General features: G+C 41.7%; 1 protein-coding gene across 8 annotated transcripts in view; it reads left to right on the plus strand.

Annotated features, from left to right (window-relative positions):
- OPA1 (OPA1 mitochondrial dynamin like GTPase) overlaps positions 1–22,910 on the plus strand; it is a 165,737-nt gene that overhangs the window by 29,915 nt on the left and 112,912 nt on the right. For 2 of the 8 annotated variants that reach the window (XM_069727163.1, XM_069727166.1), the window contains exons 4-6: positions 13,387–13,494; positions 17,560–17,667; positions 21,389–21,439. In XM_069727163.1, coding sequence (XP_069583264.1) covers positions 13,387–13,494; positions 17,560–17,667; positions 21,389–21,439 — 267 coding nt within the window. The remainder of the gene's footprint in view (positions 1–13,386; positions 13,495–17,559; positions 17,668–21,388; positions 21,440–22,910) is intronic. The other 6 variants (XM_069727170.1, XM_069727165.1, XM_069727164.1 and 3 more) reach the window with 3 other exon arrangements.

The following is a 22,910-nucleotide window of genomic DNA, read 5'->3' on the forward strand; positions in this document are numbered from 1 at the left end:
AAGCCTTTCCCTCTGCTCGGTCTGTGGTTAAAGGGAAGGTGCCACCAGTTTTCTCGTATTTTTGTTTTTTTGTGAAATTAAGCTTAAAATAGTAATTAAAATGTATTAATGCAATGTTTGCACTGTTTGCAAACATTTCTATATGAAAAATATTATATATTTTTCTACAAATATACATATTTACCACTAGGGGGAGCATTTTCCGTTTTAGACCTCAAGCAGCTATAGTAAGATTTAGCAGCTCTACCCCAGGGATATTAGACCACCCAAAAGGGGAGGGAAATGGTGATGTCAGCAGTTACTGCCCCAACAGTAAGAATGAAGAGCAGCATCACAGGGCAGCACCATTTTGTGTGTGACTGCCCTGTGACCTGCTGTCACCAGCAGTTACTGCATCAGAGTGACAGCTTGTTTACAGAGGAGCAGAACACAGTGGGCTCAGCAGCATCTGGACCCAAGAAGAGTAAAGACATGTGGTGTGCATGGAGCAGCATTAGGAGCTGTCTAGGAGCTCCAGCTCTGCAGTGAATAGCCCGGCATTATGGAGGGAGGGGAGAGATGCATTGTATGGCTAAGGCCGGGGTCACACTAGACCGCAATACGGACGAGTGCAATGCGATAAAAAAAATCGCATAGCACTCGTCCCAATGTTAATCAATGGGGCAGCTCCCATCATCCGATATTCTCTCGGCCGTATTCAGGATCCGAGTGAAATCGCAGCATGCTGCAATTCTCAGCGTATCTCGGCCGAGAATCGCCAATGAAAGTCTATGGGGGTGAGAAAAAAAAATCGCACAGTACACGGACCATCAGTGTGACGTGCGAGAAATTCTCAGGCATTGGGCAGGTGACAGGAAAGGCTCAGCCATTATTTGCTCATTTTGCAAGTGTGTGAGAAAATCTCACCATACGGACGCCATACGGATGTCACACGGATGCCAAACGGATCATTGGATGCGAGAAAATCGCATCCTCGCACTGCACACGGATCACTGTTTTGGTAACATTTGTGCGATTCTCGTCCATCAAAAACGGACCTTTTTATATACGTTGTGTGTGTCCCCGGCCTAAGAGTGACTGATGGGAGAGAAAGACGTGAAGTATGATGAGTGAGACACATAAGGAGTGTGATGAGGAGATACACCTTGAGGCTGTGTGCACACGTTCAGGATTTTTCGCATTTTTTGCGTTTGTTTGCTATAAAAATGTGATAAAAACAATTTTAAAATGCATACATATGCATCCCATCATTTATAATGCATTCCGCAATTTTTGTGCATATGTTGCGGTTTTTCTGGGGGAAAAACGCATCGCAGTAAAAAACGCAACATGTTCTGCGCATGTCGTGTCTCCTCATTTGATGTGGGCTCCGGCGATGAGCCCACATCAAAGTCACGACATGTCGGCTGTTTTGTACAGCTGACATGTGCGCGCAATAGCGGCAGGTGAAATCGCATTAACCTGTTAAATGCCGCTGTCAAATGCTGACAGCGGCATTTAACTACTGCTTCCAGCCGCGCGGCCAGAAATGGGCGTATCGTCCATCCCCGTCACATGATCAGGGGTTGGCGATGCGTCAGGATGGTAACCATACAGGTCCTTGAGACCTCTATAGCTACTGATGCCGGCCTGCTGTGAGCGCCTCCCTGTGGTCAGCGCTCATAGCAAGCCTGTAATTCAGCTACGTAGCAGCAATCTGATGATCACTGCTATGTAGCTGAGCCGATCGAGTTGTGCCAGCTTCTAGTTTCCCATGGAGGCTATTGAAGCATGGCAAATGTAAGAAAAAAAATGTTTTTAAAAATATGAAAAAAAAAAAAAAATTAAAGTTTAAATCACCCCCCCTTTTGCCCCATCAAAAATAAAACAATAAAAAAATCAAACCTACACATATTTAGTATCGCCGCGTTCAGAATCGCCCAATCTGTCAATAGAAAAAAACATGACTGACATGTGCCCGCAATAGCGGCAGGTGAGATCACGATTCAACCGTTCCTCTGTATGTGTTTTCCGTCTGGCGGAAACAGCGGTTTTGACGGATCCTGCAAAAAACGGATGAAACGTGTGGCCATCCGGCGCTAATACAACTCAATGAGAAAATAACGGATCCGGCGAAAAAAAACTGATCTGGCAGAAAAAAAAAGTAAATTGTGGGAAAAAAACGGATCTGGCGTGAAAAAACGGATCCGGCGGAAAAAACTGATCTGGCAGAAAAAAAGGAACTTGTGGGAAAAAAACGGATCCGGTGGAAAAAAACGGATTAGGCGGGAAAAAAAGGATCCGATGGAAAAAAAACCTGATCTGGCAGAAAAAAAAGGAAATTGTGGAAAGAAACGGATCCGGCGGGAATTAACGGATCCAGCAGGAAAAAATGGATCTGGCGGGAAAAAACGGATCCGGCGGAAAAAACTGGTCCGGCGGGAAAAAAATGGATCCGGTGGAAAAAACGGATCTGGCGGAAAAAAACGGATTCTGCAAATGTGCTCGCAGGATGCGTTTTTTTCCCATAAACTTGTATTAGCGACAGATCGTGACGGATGGCCACACGTCGCGTGGTCGCGTCCGTCGTGCAACGGATCCGTCGTGTTTTGGCGGACCGTCGGCACGAAAAAACGTTCAAGTGAACTTTTTTTGTCCAGCGCGTCCGCCATTTTCTACCGCGCATGCGCTGCCAAAACTCCGCCCCCTCCTTCTAGACTTCAGAATGGGCAGTGGATGTGTTGAAAAACTGCATCCGCTGCCCACGTCGGGCACAAATTTCACAACATGCGTCGGTACGTCGGCCCGACGCATAGCGACGGACTCGTACCGACGCAAGTGTGAAAGAGGCCTTTGTGAGGGTTGAATAAAAAAAAAAAAAAAAAAAACCGCGTGGGCGCCCGTGCAATTTTCTGCGCCAGAGGGGGAAAGCCGACGGCCGGGGGCCAATATCTGAAGCCTGCTATGAATATCAGCCCGCAGCTGTCTGTATAGCCTTTACTGGCTATTAAAATAAGGGGACCCCAAAAAAAAAAATTGCGTGGGGTCCCCCTATATTTTATAGCCAGAAAGGCTACGCAGACAGCTGCAGGCTGATATTCATAGCCTAGAGAGGGGCCATGGATATTGCCCCCCCCCCGGCTACAAATACCAGTCCGCAGCCGCCCCAGAAATGGCGCATCTGTAAGATGCGCCAGTTCCGGCACTTAGCCCCTCTCTTCCCACTCCCGTGTAGCGGTGGGATATGGGGTAATGTAGGGTTAATGTCACCTTGCTATTGTAAGGTGACATTAAGCCGGGTTAATAACGGAGAGGCGTCAATAAGACGCCTATCCGTTATTAATCCAATAGTAAGAAAGGGTTAAAAAAAACACGCACACATTAGGAAAAAAGTATTTTAATATTCTTCATTTCACCATACTTACCATACTTCAGCGCCTGCAAAAAACGTAAAATAATAAACCGTATACTACCTATCCGCCGTAGTCCAATTAATATCGAGTGTCCCACGACGATCTCCCCTATAGAACAGTGACATCGGGTGATGTCACTGCTCTATAGGACCCTCAGTGACACACTGACAGGAGACAATGGCTCCTACAGTGCATCACTGAGAGGTTACCTTAGGACAAGGTCTCACTTTATGGCAATTGCTGCCTGGGAAAATTTCTCATACACCAATGGCATAAAGTGAGACTAGGGACTTTTTTTTTTACAGCGGCGGAGGTGTTAAGTCCTTCTCAGTCCCTGGCTTACTAGAGGTAGGGATCCTGAGTAAATGACACGCAAACAAGGTATTGTGTGATCATATACAAGGGAAGCCCAGGAGCACATCTCCCTCTCTGGGCTTTGCCCTCCCTTTATATAGAAAAGAATTATTCTTTTACAGACATGCGCACAAGCGCTCATATTTCACTATCTCTTACATAAACAATCTATACCAGTCTTTATCAGTAGAAAGTTACATCATCTGGAAGGTGAATGAAAGGCTGCTATTGAAAGAAGGAATGCACACATGATTACTTCCATAAAAGGAAATGTCAAGTCAGCAGAAATGTATCTTGTTGTAAGCGAGATTTCTCAGGAAGAAGATAAGATGGATTCCTTTAGTTCAGTCTGATCTCCACAATTCCCCCCTTTGACATTTTCTTTTATTTATTTTATTACCACAGGGCCAAAGACAAAGCCTTTATTTGGTATTACACATGTACATGCTTGTATTCAATAAGAGAATCAAATCTAGTATTAATTCTTCCGTTTAACTCTCGCAACCTTTTCTTTGTTTTGCAATAAGTACAGATATTACAAAGGGATAGCAAAATAAGCGCAATAATCAGTATTAGCAAAGGATAACATAAGAGAAGAAGGAAAAAAAACTTTATACTCTTGCATCTATTACACAAAGTTTATCTGTGCATACTGAGATACTCTTGAGCACAATCTGGAATAGTACGTATATGACTACAATAATCATAACTATATGTATTATGCTCTGCATAATCCCAGCAACCCACCCACCGATTCCTCTGAACCAGTTGGCTGGTTTAAGAAAAGAAAAGGTATCTGACCACCAGCTATCCTTATTCTGGTCATTGTCTTTGTCATACTGATCTCTGAGTCGTTGTACGTCCTTTTAATTTAAATGTCATACTCATAGTACTATTCGGGTCTATATAATGACAGCAGGTGGGTCCGATGATTTGACATATACCCCCTTGTGAGGCAGTTAGGTAATCCAATACCAGGGTATGTTGGTTAGTGACTATTATAAGCTGATTCTGTACAGCTATACTAGTGTTTAGTATATCCAATATATCCCAGATCTGATCATCTAGATAATCCGTGGCTCTAACTAATTTATCCCACATCTGTGTTAACATAGGATAAATAAAAATGGTACTAGCAATTTTGTTAGGAATTCCCATTTGTACTATATGTGGCCTCCCCGAGGGACGTGGTGAGTTATCTGCAGCTCTTTTATACAGTGTGTGCTTGGGCACGGCTTGCATATTCACTTGTTTATTTGAAATTATGAATGTAGCCGGGGTTAGGCGTCCTAATGTACAAGTACCCTTTATACCTACGGGAAGCCATTTATATGCTCCTTCTCCGCATATCCAAAATGTACCTTCAGGCAGATCCCATAGAGCTGAGTGCTGCAATACCAATCTGTGAGCCAAGTCCACAAATCTAGATACATTCTGAAGCATACACCAAGAGGGTTTTTGTCCCAAGGGGCTACAGTACCCGGCTGCGGGATTCCCACATACAGGCATTCCTTTGATATACTCATTGGATTCATTACAAACCAGGTTCCCCAGCTTACTTGTACAACTGTTTGCATCACCTTGGGGGAACAATTTAGAATGTTTCCATTTTCTATTATGTATGTATCTTTCCAATACTACAGGTTTGAAAGCATCAGAGGGGGGGACGGTTGTACTGAAACTAAGCTGTAGATTTTCTGTGGGGACCTGTCCTAAATTAGTTAATCCAGTCTTATTTCTAGGTACCCATTTTCCTCCCCTAAATGCTAAATATTGTAGATGTGTGTTACTCCCTGAGAGATTACCCTGCCACCAAGGAAATTCTACCCATCCCACAATTGGTATGGCGATTGTAGTATTCCACAGCCTAGCATTACCAATTTGGTTGTTGGCCAGGTTGTCTGAACAATTAGGCCAAGCGAATATTTCTTCTGCTAATACGGGAACTGCTAGAAAAGGTATACTTGTGGCTGATACCGGCGAATGGGTACAGATCCAACAATCTGTCAGGGTTTGTGTATTGTTTAACAAGTCATGCACTAATTTTCTATGATGTTGTACGAATCTATTGTTCAAAGGGGCTAGAGAATTCAGTCTATCCCACGCCTCCGTTGAGGTTATCATTATTAACATCAATATCATGAGTTTATACTGCTTTTCTTGCAATGGCTTGCATGTATCCATGATGCCTTTCCTTCAAGCTTGACTGATGTAGGTGTTGTCAACAAGACTTGGAAGGGTCCGTCAAACCTTGGTTCTAGAGCCTTTCTGGTGTGTCTTTTTACATAGACTTGATCACCTGGTTCCAACTTGTGACTTCCTTCTGTGTTGTCAGGATCTGGAAGGGAAGCAAAAACTTGTGCATGCACCTTAGTTAATTGTTTCTGAAGATTTTGCACATAAGAAGTCAATGACTCAATATTTAACACAAGTTGCTGTGGAAAATAACATCCTAAATTGGCAGTCCTGCCAAACAAAATTTCATATGGAGACAGTTTAGTCTTACCCCTTGGGGTATTGCGTATTGAGTAAAGGGCCAGTGGAAGGCATTCTGTCCAAGGCTTTCCTGTTTCAGCCATGGCTTTCTGTATTTTTAATTTTAAAGTTCCATTCATGCGTTCTACCTTACCAGAACTTTGAGGATGGTACGGAGTGTGTAACTGACTTTCAACACCCAACATTTTCAGTACATTTTGAAATATTTCTCCAGTGAAATGAGTACCCCTATCTGACTCGATCACTTCAGGGAGACCGTAACGGGGTATCAGTTCGGCAACTAGCTTTACAGCAGTGTTTTTAGCTGAAGCCTTCCGAACTGGATAGGCCTCTGGCCACCCCGAGAACATGTCCACACATACCAACACATACTCATACCCATTACTTTTTGGCAGCTGGATAAAGTCTATTTGTAATCGCTGAAACGGGTAGAGAGGTCGGACGTGGTGCTTCATAGGGGTCTTTGCTGTCTGTCCGGGATTATGTGTCAGGCATATAGCGCATGCAGCACAATAGTCTCTTGCATAGTTGCCAAAACCTGGAGCCAACCAGACTTGCTTTGCCAGTAGTGTCATTGCATTTGCAGACACATGAGTAGGGTGGTGCAGTCCACCAACTACAATCGGATACCAGGCTCTAGGTAGACATATTAGTCCATCTTTCTTCCAAATTCCCGCTTGTTCTTCTGCCCCTTCCTTTTTCCACCTGTCCCTCTCCTCTTCTCCTGCATCTTCCTGTGCTTGTCTCAGTCTATCTTCAGTATTTTCTGTGGGGTTTACAGTATGAACCTGTTGTAAGGGTTTGACAGCTGCTGCTTTGGCTGCTTTATCAGCCCTATCATTTCCCCTAGATTCCCTAGTGTCGAGTCTCACATGTGCAGCTACCTTGATTACTGCTACTTCTTTTGTTTCTTGTGCAGCCTCTAAGATCTGTTTGATCAGAGAAGCATGTTTTACAGGTTGTCCTGACGCTGTCATGTAACCTCTAGCTCTCCAGATTACTCCAAAATCAAACACAATACCATGTGCATACCTAGAATCAGTGTATATATTAGCTGTCTGGTTCTCAGCTATTTTAAGAGCTTCAATCAATGCTGTTAGTTCTGCTTCTTGTGCAGACTGTTTCGGTGGAAGTGGTTCTGCTTTGAGAGTTTCAGATTCTGACACAACTGCATACCCTGTATGGAAGTTACCTGTGTCATCTGCAAACCTACTACCATCTATAAACAGCTCTAAATCTGGATTTTGAAGTGGTGTTTCGGATACATTGGGTAAGCCTACCGTTTCTTGTAAAATGAGCTCTGTACAATCATGTGTGTCTGTAGGGAAAAAATTTGCGTGTGGATCAGTGTCCTTATTCCCCCCTTCAGACTCGAGAGGTAGCAGTGTAGCTATGTTGAGAGTCTGAAGCCTAGCAAATGTGATAGTAGAGGGGAGCAACAAAGAACACTGTAGCCGCAAATGTCTGGCCATGGAAATGTGTTTTGGTTGGACCTGGTTTAATATCCCATAAACATCATGTGTAGTTTGAACTGTGAGTGGATACTCTAGGACAATTTCTGATGCTTTGTCCAACAATAGTGAGACAGCAACAACTACACGTACACAGGTTGGCGCTGCTCTAGCTACGGGATCTAACCTTGCTGAAAGATATGCAATTGGTCTTTGTTTCCCTGCATGCTTCTGGGTAAGAACTCCTGTAGCATGGGAATCAACTTCTGCAGCCATAAGCTGAAACGGTTTGGTGTAGTCTGGTAGCCCTAACACTGGAGCTGAAACAAGGGCATCTTTTAATTGTTGGAACGAAATCTGACCTTCTTTTGTCAACAAATAAGGTTCACTTTTTACACAGTCATACAGTGGTTGCATTAGTTGACTGGCATGTATAATCCATTGTCTACAATGAGACACTATTCCTAAAAATGCTCGTAGCTGTTTATGATTTCTAGGCTCATTCATCTGTCTTATTGCTTCAGTTCTTTGTGGTGTAAGATGCTTTTTACCTTGAGAAATGCAATGACCTAGAAAGACCACTTTGGTCTGACAAACTTGTAGCTTTTGTCTATTCACTTTACACCCTTCTTTTTCTAGAAAACATAGTAAACTCACAGTGGACCTTTCTGCAGTTTCTAGATCTGGGCAGCAAAGTAGTAGGTCATCCACATACTGCAAAATTACTACCTGTGGTTCGGGTTCAAACCTCTGAAGGACTGTTTGTAGGGCATTTGAATAAAGAGTAGGGGAGTGTATCATTCCCTGTGGAAGGCGTGTCCACGCCAACTGTTTGCCCTTAAATGTAAATGCAAACAAATGCCAACTGTCTTGGTGTAAAGGAACCGAGAAAAATGCATTTGAAAGATCTATTACAGTAAATACTTGAGAACTGGCTGGTATCTGTGATAGTAACGTATGAGGATTGGGTACAACTGGGGTGATTGGATCTAGAACTTTGTTTATTTCTCTTAAATCATGTACCATACGATATTTGGGCATAGAACTCTTATCAAGAGTTCTCTTTTTGACTGGATACAGAGGAGTGTTAGCAGGTGATTGTATCTCTACCAAAACTCCTTTCTCTTTATATCCCTCTATCTGTTTTGTAATCGCTAGTTCCTGCTGGGCACTCACAGGGTATTGTCTGAGCTGTGGGAGAACAGTTCCTGGTTGCACAGATAGTTTTACAGGAGAGATATGCAATAGTCCCACATCGGTGTCACCCTGTGCCCACAGTGTTTCTGGGACCATTGAGAGGTCTAGATCTGTGGTGTACTCTTTTTCTTCAGCATAATCCTCAAAAGCCTGAATTCTAACATATTGTTCTAATGTTTCTGCATCATCAGGGATAGTCAGTATAACTGTGCCATCTTCCCTAAAATTGATGTTAGCTTCTAATTTCTTTAGGACATCAGTTCCTAACAAACATGTTGGGGCACCTCTGGCATACAAAAATCTGGATGCAAAACATTTAGGTCCTAATGAGACCTCTAGGGGCACAGTATATGGCAGTGTTCGAATTACCCCATCATAACCCTCAGCAAAAGTTGTTTGTTCTGAAATATCTTCCGGATTCGGAAGAAAATCTTGATTCAAAATTGAGGAAGTTGCACCTGTATCTATCAAAAATGGAATCTCTCTCCCCCCCACATTCACCTGTATCATAGGTCTTCTAGCTGGTAGGGAAGTTTGTAACACATCGAGTCAATCTGAATCTGGTATGGGACCATCTATGATGGTAGATTTCTGCTGGTTGTCCGTTTGGGGAGGGTTATTTCTGGGAACAAATTTGCCTGACTTTATATCTGCCAACTTCTTCCTGCACTCTCTTTGGAAATGACCTGGCTTTTTACAGTAGTGGCAAGGAAAGTTGTGTCTCACTCTTCCTCCTGTATTAGCTTGTGCTATTCTAACAGGCTTACGATTCTCTCTCATATCCATGACTATTCCTAAACATCGTTGTTTCACAATATTTGGTTGTTCAATTGTTCTCCAATCTGGAGTAGAGGATTTAAATTTTTCTCTGATTTTCGGATCTAGCCCCTCTATTAATTGTTTTGTAAAAAGTCTCCTTACTGAAGCATCAGTCAAATCCAATCCTTCATCCCTAAAGCTATTTTCTAATTCTTGACTATATTCTTCAATACTTTGCCCAAATTTCTGCATAATCACACCCGTAGATCCCCTTTCCCTCTGTTTTTCTCTCATGAAAATTATTAATGCCTCTGTGAACTGGGTACCTGATGCTTCTGTCTGTAAGGCACCCCCTTCTGCCACTGGTCTATTGGGCTGTAGGTGTGTCAATAATTCCTGAAAAAGTCCGGGGGACATTTTCATTCTACATAATTCTTCCCCGTCCGCCCAGACCCCAGCATGAGTCTGCATGATTTGTTGTATGTATTGTGCAAATCGGATGGGATATTGAGTGGGATCAGGCGCATTATGCAGGAGGGACATACCTTCAGCAGGGGACCAAGGAAAATACTGTCGGGTCTGGTGATATCTAGTTCCCATTACCCCGTCAGCACCAGGTTCCCTAAAGGGTCTTGGTACTACCCTAACAGGGGCAAGTACAGCGCCATGTCTAGGTGTACCACAGACTAGGCAATCATTTCTCCAATCTGGATTTTGTTGTCCACAGTGTGAACATACCCATCCTCCTACCCCACCAAGATTGGGATACAAGGCTGGAAATTGTTTTCCTCCTTCTGCTCCTCCAGATGGTACAAATGATTGGGCTTTTGGATCTAGGTAAGGTGGTGGGATTATGTCACAACTTTTTCCCTTCCCCATAATCCATTTGGAAGTGTCTGGATCATACTTCCAATTCTCCTCTTTAGCTGTTTTTGAGACCTCTATCATACAGTGTATGATTTCTTCCCACCCATTGTCTTTGATAATTCCACCTCGTTCTTTACTCAGTTTTTCCCATTCTGTACTGAACATAAGTGCTTCTGAAATTCCCAATTTTTCTCTTACCCTTCTAATCTGACTTCTGACTGTCTTCCCACATCTTTCCTGTATGATATCTGCTGCTTCCACTTGTCCTAAGACGGTTTTTGTCTGTTTATTTCCCATTTTTCTTTTTTATTTTTTTTCAATATTAGCTATTTCTACCCCAGGTGACGTTTGGACAATCACTTATCCTAGGTGATGTCTCGTTGCCTTCTCTCCTAGGGAGCTAAAATATTGAAGGGCTGATCTGCTCCATTCTTTCTAATGTGCAGAATGTACTTAAGTGCTATTATGCACGCAAACAGACCCAGCAACACCATACAGATCACAAAACTTTCTGTGTCAGTTAGCATACTTGTCCCAGGCTCATGGACCCGCGTCCTGGGCTCATTCTATCAAACCTTATCCAGAAATGAAGGAGGTTAAGCACTTAAATGAGAGTCAAGCATGGGCGGAGGTCTCCCCGAAAGGACGCAACCACATGACCCAGTTAGGCTGACTTCCGTGTATAAGGCTTATACCCCAACTATTTCGGCTTATTTTTCTCCGCACTTTTGCTCTTCTTTCACAACATACCACAACCTTCACACTGTTCACACACTGCCAGGGACAGGACTCATAAATCTATACAATATAGTAACCCGAGTTTTATAGGTATCTACTCACTACTAGACTAACCCAGCGTGACACGGCTCATAGAGATCTTTCGGATAATACAAGGCAGATAAAAGAGAACTAATAATGTCTCTTACCTGGCCAGGTTTTTCAGTTCATTTGCCGTCCATTATCCCAGATCTCCATTGTCCGTATCTGCAGGTGAATCTCGAGCAAATACTCTCATCTCGGGTCCCTGTTCGGTGCGCCAAAGAAATGTTAAGTCCTTCTCAGTCCCTGGCTTACTAGAGGTAGGGATCCTGAGTAAATGACACGCAAACAAGGTATTGTGTGATCATATACAAGGGAAGCCCAGGAGCACATCTCCCTCTCTGGGCTTTGCCCTCCCTTTATATAGAAAAGAATTATTCTTTTACAGACATGCGCACAAGCGCTCATATTTCACTATCTCTTACATAAACAATCTATACCAGTCTTTATCAGTAGAAAGTTACATCATCTGGAAGGTGAATGAAAGGCTGCTATTGAAAGAAGGAATGCACACATGATTACTTCCATAAAAGGAAATGTCAAGTCAGCAGAAATGTATCTTGTTGTAAGCGAGATTTCTCAGGAAGAAGATAAGATGGATTCCTTTAGTTCAGTCTGATCTCCACAGAGGAATACAGTGGTGGAAGGATACCTTCCTGCTGTCATTGTGTTCCTGGAGCCCCTAGAGAGCAGTCGCATTATCTGATGCTGCTGCTCTCCACGGGAGATCGTCGTGGGACACTCGTGGATTTCTGCGGACAGGGAGTATATTGGTTGTTTGTTTTTTTAATATTTTTTTTACAGATGACACTGGCTTCGGGGAACAAAGTGACAAGTAATGGTGAGTATGAAATCTATGTTTAATGTACTGTATGTCTATATGTATGTAATGTATGAATGTATTGTATGTAGCATGTATGTGGCATGTATGTATGGAGTATTTTTTTATTTTCATTCAACACATTAGCCGGATGATGGGACTATTACTGTCCCATAATTGGCTAATGTGTCAATCACTGTCATTGTAGCAGGCATCGTCCGATGGGACTTGTAGTCCCATCGGACGATGCTTGCATACACGCATAGAGACCCCCCCACGCTGCACAGAGACCCCCCCCCCCACGCCGCACAGAGACCCCCCCCACGCCGCACAGAGACCCCCCCCCACGCCGCACAGAGACCCCCCCCCACGCCGCACAGAGATCCCCCACGCCGCACAGAGACCCCCCCACGCCGCACAGAGAGGGAGAGCGACACAGGGGGAGAGTGCAGTTTACCGGAGATCACTGGGACTCTGTGCAAGTGGGGAGGCGAAGACAGAGCAGAGGGAAGCACACGGCAGAGTGTGAGAGCAGAGGATGACTGCCCAGAACCTGCAGTGCCTGGAGTACAGAGGAGAAGTGAGGGCTTCTTCTCTCCTGTGATAGAGAGTAAGTGGAGCTCGGCAGATAGCACTGGGCTATAATAAAATGGCAGCTAGTCACACCTACAGCAGTGAGTTGTTCAGCCCACAGAGGCGTGCCCAGCTCACTGCTAATGCTGCTGCAATGTTACAGATAGGGTCCGAGCCGGTCTATTATCTCCTATGTCCATGGGGTGCCGTAATCTGACACTGATAGTGCCCTGCTACTGCTGCAAAACCAAGATGTCAGCCCCCAGTGCAATCTTTCTACTCATATAACACACGAAATCTGTTTTACATGCATTCAAATCTGGGTTATAACAGCATGTTATGCTACATTACATTGATTAATTAATGATCTACAAACGCGGTACCTTCCCTTGAAAGATTGCGCACTCTACCCATTGACTAGTTGCATGGCTTTATTAGGCCACCAGTTGACCAGGAAATGATTAGAAGGAGATTAACCCTTGTGTTCTCCCCAGAATTTCTACAAGATTGACTGTTTGATGATCAAACAGTATATGCTGCATACTAACAAAACGTTCCTTCTAGATTTAGTGTAACATTAAGATCTTTTGAAGCGGGTTTAGAAATTGAGGCAACCGTTGTTCTTGAAACCTCTTGACCGATGTCTTTCTATTTGCAGATAAATTCAGTAAAGCTCTTCCGGATTCCGAGGAGCTGGCTAAGCTTTTGCCTGACTTTCAAAAGCTAGGCGAAAGCTTAAGCTATTTAAAAGGATGGCTGTCATCAGGTGGGAAAGAGTTTTTTAAGCTTATCCATAGTAAAATCTGTAGGAATTTTATATTTTCTTATTGTCTGAATTAAAAAAATATTTTGGGTCACTCTTCAGTAATGGAATTTTTATGTTTTATCTTAAAGCTTAGTAATCTGAAGATTATTTTTTATTATTCTCCTTCCTATTATTTTTTTCTTTTTTTATTACTATTTTCTTTTTATTACTATTGTCATTATTTTATTAACAATAGCATAGGCAGCACGGTGGCTCAGTGGTTAGCACTTACGTTGCAGCACAGGGCCTGTGTTCAAATCCATTCAAATCCCACTGAGGGCAACATCTGCCAGGAGTTTGTATGTTCTCCCTGTGTTTGTGTGGGTTTCCTCCGGGTTCTCCGCTTTCCTCCCACACTCCAAAAACATTCTGATAGAGAATTTAGATTGTGAGTCCCAATGTGGCAGTGTTGATAATGTCTGTAATTCGCAGTGTAATATAATGATACTATATAAGTGAGTAAAATAAATTATTTTATTTTTAAAGCACCATTAATTCAATAGATATGTGTGAGTTCAGTAATTAAGCTAACATTGACAGACTGGTAGAGAGGACCCTCGCAGGCCTACTGTCTACAAGGTGTTGGTGAAGGAGACAGTAGGTTGGGGAGTTGGAGCAGCTCCTTTGTTGGCGATGTGGCAGCGGGGTTATTGCTCACAAGTAGTAAGGTGAGACTTTGAGAGAAAATGAGCAAGCTTTTCTTCAGTGATGGTGGGAAGGGCATTGGTTCATTTCATTGTGCAGAGGAGTTTGTGGGGGCTGTATGTTAAAGCTCTTTGATTTGGTCAATCTTGTTTTTGAAATGCGCCGCAGAGTCTTCTGCTAAAATGAGTGAGGTCTGAGAGGGGCTTCGGTAAATGGAGGAGACAGTTAAAGTGTTGAATTATTGTTTGGGTTTGTGGGGTAGAAAAGATACTTGTGAAGTAGTCCTGTTTAGTGGAGGGTGTATCCTGCTACTCCCGACTTCAGAGCCCACATCTAAGTGCTGTACGGGCATTTACAGCGTGTTGTGGTCAGTACCAAATGGGGAGGGAATGAAGCAGTCTCATCCAAACTCGCTCCACAGTGCTCTGCGCTCAGTGAGCAGCTCCGGGTCAACTGAACTGTGCTTTTACTCAGCGCTCACATTGCAGCACTGTACAGAAATGTATAGTGTGAGGCAAGAAACCAGCAGAGCGCGGCTCCTGCTACAATGACTATATAACTATAATTATCTGCCTGTTAGTGCTTAGGTACATTTTTTTACATGTTTTTATTCTAAAGTGCCTGATACCCCCTTTAATTTAATGGATTTTCTATTTTAATCACCATCCTGAGAAGGGCTATCTACTAGTATGCCATATCAACAGAAAAAATAGGCTTTTTTTCCATCAGAAACAATTATGCAAATTGTAATAATGTCCAATTGGCAGTCCTCAGTGATTTATCGCTATGTTGAATGGGTAATTTGTTGGTTGATATTTTGTAATTTGCCAGAAAATCTGTACTGTTAAAACCAAATAGAAACTTTCATTTTATCTAAAGAAGTTGTCTGTACTGATATGGGGAGTTCCGAGTAATTTGTACCACAGGAGGAATACTGTTAAACTAAAACCATGGCGGAATTGCATTTTTTTTTTAACACGATTTCATCACACTTGGAAGTTTTGTTCCCGATTCCAAGCACATTAGATGGTAAAATGAATTATGTAATTCAACGCTACAACTCATCCTAAAAACAAGCCCTCATACAGCTATGTTGATGGAAAATTCAAAAAGCTATGGCTCTTGGAAGAAGTGAAAGAAAAAAAAAATCTTAAAGGGACTCTGTCACCTGAATTTGGCGGGACTGGTTTTGGGTCATATGGGCGGAGTTTTTGGGTGTTTGATTCACCCTTTCCTTACCCGCTGGCTGCATGCTGGCTGCAATATTGGTTTGAAGTTCATTCTCTGTCCTCCGTAGTACACGCCTGCACAAAGCAATCTTGCCTTGTGCAGGAGTGTACTATGGAGGACAGAGAATGAACTTCAATCCAATATTGCAGCCAGCATGCAGCCAGCAGGTAAGGAAAGGGTGAATCAAACACCCGAAAACTCCGCCCATATGACCCAAAACCAGTCCCGCCAAATTCAGGTGACAGGTTCCCTTTAAGGGCAGAAATGAAAAATCACCCTTTTAAGGGGGTTAGCAGAGAAAAAAAGAGAAAACTCAGATTCAAAAGTGCTTCTGACCAATTAATGGATTGAGTATAAGGAAACTACTAAAAAATGAAAAGTAAAACACTTTATCACGAAGTACCATAATCTGCCTTAAAATTGAAAAAAACCTCTGCCAAGGCTGCTGCAATCTTTTTCATGAACTCAAGTCATAAGCTACAAGAAAAAAGTAAATCCACACCTCCGTGCGTGCATAGGGATGGAAACTCCGAAGTGTAACGCTCAGAGTTGTTCCACGCTTCTTCAGCATCCAGCCCACAAGGATCTCATGCACCAAATGCAATATTCAGTGTCCCTGTTTTATTCTTCATTGAAACAAATAAATCATAAAAACAGTGACATTACAGGACTTCGCAAAATATACAAAAAATAATGATGCGTGTTTTTTAGGTCTTTGCGGATTAAATAAACACTAAACATCAGAAAATGCCGAAAAAAATCTTAACTCTTCATCCTGTAATCGTCTCCCGTTCTTTGACTGTTTTTTTTTTCTCCGATTACAATTAAAAGTAAATCTGTGTCTCAGGATCTCCGTGGTTCTCCCTCACTGTCCCATGTCTTGCCTTTAGATGACTATCTGGCACAGGCCCTCTGCGTGGTCTGTAGTTAGAAGATTGCCTCCCCCTGCCCATTGACTAGGTGGGCATGTCCACCAAAAGTGAACTGATCAGGAAGATATTAACCCTTGGGCTCTGCCCAGAAATTCTACAAGATTGTCTGTTTTGGGATCATACAGAAAATGCTGCCGACTAACAAAACTTTCCCTTCTAGGTTTAGTGTTACTTAACCCCTTAATGACCGCCAATACGTCTTTTAACTGACCTTAGATATAAGAGAATAGTATCCCCATACAGATGACAATCCAGCATCTGTCGGCTGTACACTATAGCTGACAACTTGCTGCACCAGCCACGATCAGTATTTGCACCTTCTAAATCTGTTTAACCCCTTAGATGCTGCTGTCAATAGTGACTACATCATTATAAATGGTTAACAGAGTGTGGGGGCTTCCTCTTTATCCCAATTGGTGCCCTCAGATCATGATTTTGCGGTCCTGAGGTTTGCCATGGCAATTCATGACCAAATAGCGGCCTTAGAGTCTGAAGGTTGTTGTAACCTGTTCAGAAGTTACCGACATTTAGGTGGTAAAAATACACATTTTCATTTCTGTCATACCAATTTGCATTAATTCCTGTAAAGCACCTGAAGGGTTAATAAACTACCTGACAGCAGTTTTCAATATGTTTAGGGGTGCTGTTTTTAAAATGGTATCATGTTTGGGGGTTTCCCAATATATGGGACCCCTAAAGTCACTTCAAACATGGATAAGTCCCTAAAAAAATAAATTTTGTAAATTTCTTTGAAAAAATGAAAAATTGCTGCTACATTTTTAAACCTCCTAAAATGCTAACAAAATAAAATAACATTTTACAAATGGTGCTGATGTAAAGCAGACATGTGGGAAATGTTATTTATTAATGGTTTGCTGTTGTATGACTATCTGGATTAAAGGGATAATCATTCAAATGTAGAAAATTGCTAATTTTTTAACATTTTTCTCAAATTTTTGATTTTTTTTTATAAATAAACACAAAAAATGTTGAACTAAATTTACCATTATCATAAAGTATAATGTGTCACGAAAAAACAATCTCAAAATCACTGGGATTTGTTGAAGCGTTGCAGAGTTATTACCACAAAAAGTGACACTGGTCAGATTTCAAAAATTTGGCTCGGTCACTAAGGGGTTAATGTTCTAAACTTGCTTTAAAAGATAGTAAAGTGTTCGTTGGTCTTGAAACCTCTTGACCGTTGTCTTTTTCTTTGCAGATAAACTCAGTAAAGCTCTTCCGGATTCTGAGGAGCTGGCCAAGCTGATGCCAGACTTTGAGAAGCTAGGAGAAAGCTTAAGCTATTTAAAAGGATGGCTGTCATCAGGTGGGAAAGATGTGTAAGCTTGTCCATAATGGAATTCGCAAGAATTCCAGATTTTCTTATTTACCATATTAGAAAAAAACATTTGTGGTCATTCATCAATAATGTCATTTTCTTTTTTTCTTTTTTTTTTTTTATTCTTAAGACTAGCAAACTGAAACTTACTGTATAGACCGTTGTCAGCTTGATCTGAAGTCTAGAATTTTCTAACTGCATCACAGTAGCTTAACTGTGGTTCAAGGAAGGGATGTAAAATATCGGTACATAATATAGGGACTTCCAGTACAGTATAGTGGCTTCCATTTTCTCTATTATGGCATATGGACAGGAAAAAGTCTTCTTCCACTACAAACATTTATGTAATAAATGCTTGATAGTCCTTAGTCAGTCACCGCTATGTTGAATGAGTAATATTTTGATTAATATGGTGGAATTTTGTTAAAGGGAACCTGTCCCCCCCAAAAAATCGAAGATGAGCTAAGCCCACCAGCATCAGGGGCTTATCTACAGCATTCTGTAATGCTGTAGATAGGCCCCCGATGTATCCTGAAAGATGACAAAAAGAGGTTAGATTATACTCACCCAGGGGTGGTCCCTGTCCCGTTCTGGTCCGATGGGCGTCGCGGTCCGGTCTGGTGCCTCCTATCTTCATAGGATGACATCTTCTTATCTTCACGCTGCGGCGCAGGCGTACTTTGTTTGCCCTGTTGAGGTCAGAGCAAAGTACTGCAGTGTACAGGTGCTGGGCCTCTCTGACCTTTCCCGGCGCCTGCGCACTTCAGTACTTTGCTCTGCCCTCAACAGGGCAGACAAAGTACACCTGCGCCGGAGCTGCAGAGAGAAGATGTCATCATAAGAAGATAGGATGCCCCGGACCGCGACACCCATCAGACCGGACCACAGCGGGGAACACCTCTGGGTGAGTATAATCTAACCTCTTTTTCTCATCTTTCAGGATACATCAGGGGCTTATCTACAGCATTACAGAATGCTGTAGATAAGCCCCTGATGCCGGTGGGCTTAGCTCATCTTCGATTTTGGGGGTTACAGGTTCCCTTTAATTGTCAGCAAATATGTATTGTTAAAATAAAATCTTTCATTATATTTAAAGGGATTTCCGGTCTCAAATGAAAAGTCTACAGTCACGATCATGTGACCCCATGTATGTGATTTGCAAAATTTCGGTCACGTGCTTACTAGACTCCTCCGCTGCCCTGAATATAAAAGAATGGAGAGAAACCAGCTGTGTTTAGTCAGCACGTGACTGTAGGGATACAAATCGCATACATAACATAATGTGTGTGCCCGCCCTTTTAGGGGATGTAGGGGGTTCCTTACAGTGTGTGCTTTACACATTGTCTCAGTTTAGTAGTCTGCAGTCATATATAGTGACTGCACATTTCACCAGTTTAAGCTGTCCATTCATATTAGAAAATGTTGGCTGATCACATCACTAACCTTAAAGGAGGTTGTCAAGTGAAACATATTTCAGTGGATATAAAAAGTCTGCACACCCCTTTTAAAATGTCAGATTTTTGTCATGTAAAACATATAGAGAACAAGAATTTAAAAACTTGTATGTGTAAGCCAAAACCAGGAGAGGAACAATTAGAGGAAAACTATAATAGAAACATATGCACCACTTCTGTATTTATCACCCACTCCTGGTTTTGGCTTACAAATACTGATGTAAAATACTGACCAAATACTGAACATGTGAACGTGGCCTAAATGTGGAAAAATTCTGATATGATTCTTCTTGGTGTGATGTTTTTTTTTTACACTACAAAGACCTAACATTTTAACAGATGTGTTGACTTTCTATATCCACTGTATATTTATATGTACCAAATAAAAAAAGTGTGCATGCAACACAGGAAACACTGTGATCTAACAATAATAAAGAATATATATTTATTTAAATATAAACACTGTGCTGTAACTATTTCTAGATATAGATACAGTACAGACCAAAAGTTTGGACACACCTTCTCATTTAAAGATTTTTCTGTATTTTCAGGACTATGAAAATTGTACATTCACACTGAAGGCATCAAAACTATGAATTAACACATGTGGAATTATATACTTAGCAAAAAAGTGTGAAACAACTGAAATTGTTATTCTCAGAAGCAGAGGTGACTCTTGGTTTTCCTTTCCTGGGGCGGTCCTCATGTGAGCCAGTTTCTTTGTAGCGCTTGATGGTTTTTGCCACTGCACTTGGGGACACTTTCAAAGTTTTCCCAATTTTTCGGACTGACTGACCTTCATTTCTTAAAGTAATGATGGCCACCCGTTTTTCTTTACTTAGCTGCTTTTTTCTTGCCATAATACAAATTCTAACAGTCTATTCAGTAGGACTATCAGCTGTGTATCCACCAGACGTCTGCACAACACAACTGATGGTCTCAACCCCATTTATAAGGCAAGAAATCCCACTTATTAAACCTGACAGGGCACACCTGTGAAGTGAAGACCATTCCCGGTGACTACCTCTTGAAGCTCATCAAGAAAATGCCAAGAGTGTGCAAAGCAGTCACCAAAGCAAAAGGTGGCTACTTTGAAGAACCTAGAATATAAGACATATTTTCAGTTGTTTGACACTTTTTTTGTTAAGTATATAATTCTACATGTGTTAATTCATAGTTTTGATGCCTACAGTGTGAATTTACAATTTTCATAGTCATGAAAATACAGAAAAATCTTTAAATGAGAAGATGTGTCCAAACTTTGGGTCTGTACTGTAGATATAACGTAGATAGGGTACGTTCACATTAGCGTTTTGCGGGGCTGCATCAGGCGCAGCCGCGGCGACGCATGCGTCATCCGCCCCTATATTTAACATGGGGGCGCATGGACATGCGTTGTCTTGCGTTTTGTGACGCATGCGTCTTTTTTGGCGCAAGCGTCGGGGTGCAGAGGACGCAGCATGTTGCATTTTTTTTGCGTCCAAAATCATGCCAAAAAAGGACGCATGCGTCACAAAACAATGCGTTTTGCATGCGTTTTTGTTTGCGTTGTGCGTTGCGTCGCCGACGCAGCCCCGCACAACGCAAATGTGAACGTAGCCATAGATATACCATGGATAGATATCAATAGATATGGATAGATTTCATTGTTAGAGCACAGTGTGTCATGTGTTTGTACCTCACCAGTTCTGTGCATGAAAGGGTCTGGCTCATTTCAGTAACTAAGCCATCCGCCATCTCTGTCTCGGTCAATGCTTAACCAGATATTAAAACACAAAGCAGAGATTATGTGGTCCGATTGAGATCTAAAGATTGGGGTATAATTTTTTTTTTTCTCAACCATACGACTCCTTTAACCCTCATCCTATGGCAGTACCATGCATGCTTGTCTAGTTGAAGCATGTTAGATACAGCTAGATTTTACCTAAAGGTAAGTAAGTTATGTGTTTGCTCATATATGGTGGTGGTAATCTCTATTTAATCGATGTGTATGTTATGGGGAGATCAGCTTTTCTCTGCATTTGCGCATTCATTATGTCAGATTTAACATTTTTGTATTAATTTGTTTAATTAGTAATTACCTCTACAGTTCTTACTGTACTGTGTTCAACATGTCTGGTCTTTTTCGTGTACTTGTCATTAATAAGGAGCACAGAGCAAGGAGTCAGAATTCCTTTCCAGGTTTTGCTAATATACCTTCATGCCTCACAATATTTTTTTTCATCTTTTTTTTTTATTTTGCTGATTTTTCACAGGTCACAATTTGGTTAGAGAAGTCATAGGACCTTCTGATCTGCTTCTGTTAGGTGTGTAATGTCCTCTCTGCTGCCAATGCAAACGTGTTCAGTGCAATATTACTGCATATTCATGTGCAGAATAACAGAAGAGACAGTATGGGAGGGTGGTCAGTCAAATGAGAAGCTGTAGAAATAAGGTTTTGGGTTTTTTTCAGCACAAGCCTGACATTTAAAGGGAACCTGTCAAATGAATTTGGCGGGACAGGTTTTGGGTCATATGGGTGGAGTTTTCGGGTGTTTGATTCACCCTTTCCTTACCCGCTGGCTGCAATATTGGATTGAAGTTCATTCTCTGTCCTCCATAGTACACGCCTGCACAAGGCAAGATTACCCTGCGCAGGCGTGTACCACGGAGGACACAGCATGAACTTCAATCCAATATTGCAGCCAGCAGGTAAGGAAAGGGTGAATCAAACACCCGAAAACTCCACCCATATGACCCAAAACCAGTCCCGCCAAATTCAGGTGACAGGTTCCCTTTAAGTAAAGTAAGGCAGTCTCTGAGACGTCATTACTTCAGAATGTAAAGTGCTAAAACTTTAGGATATAGGTAACATTGCAGGTGAGCACTGTGTATGGAATTGTGTCCATGCAAGGCATGCCTTATCAAATATGATCAAATCTGCAACGGTGCCTCCAAATAGGGTGTCTAAAGCACGTAGGAACATACCCTAACTCAGTGTGACACCTTTTCGAGCCAATCCAAAATTGCATTAAAAAAAAAAGCGTTCTCGTAGAAGATGACTCAAACGCATGAGTAAGAAACTCACAATCTATATTGACAAATCTGGTAAAGGAATAAAGGGTTGGTCTCCTAAAAATGTTGTTTTGGAGTGGTTTCAATGTATATTCTACATATAGCGTTTTAGGTAATTTGGCAAAGGACACAGAAAATATTAAAGTTTTAGCATTTTACATGCCCAAACTAATAAAATGATCTTCTCAAGTCTTGGACAGTATCATTTAACGAGGTGTTTTAGAGTGCAACCTGCATTCATTAAATAGACCCCTTAGACTTAATGGGTTTGGTATTCTTATTTTAAAAATCCATGTCAGAATGGCTATATAAACTAGTACAAAAAATAGGATATATAGACCCATTTTAAGATATTAATAAATCTTGGTAGTGCCTCAAGTGTATCCTATTCAAACCATTACCACCAAGTAGAGCAATAAGTAATGTATTAATGTATAACATAATTGTCTCACGTAAATTCAATCTTTATTAATACACACAAAAAGGCAGACAGAAAAAAAACATAAAAAGGCGCTTTTAAACCCATTAAAAAAATCTCAAATGTAGGAAAGTGTGGTTGTAGGTTAATTAAATGTACATTATAATCCCAGATATTGCTTTTGAACAGTCTGAGTGTATATTCATAGACGGAGGCCGCCAATAGCCATAATGATATATAGTACCTTATAGAAAGCAATACCAGACTAAAATGATCATGCACTGCATATAATGATGCCTGAACCA

The sequence above is a fragment of the Ranitomeya imitator genome, chromosome 5, assembly GCF_032444005.1.
Source record: "Ranitomeya imitator isolate aRanImi1 chromosome 5, aRanImi1.pri, whole genome shotgun sequence".
NCBI classification, from domain to species: Eukaryota; Metazoa; Chordata; class Amphibia; order Anura; family Dendrobatidae; genus Ranitomeya; species Ranitomeya imitator.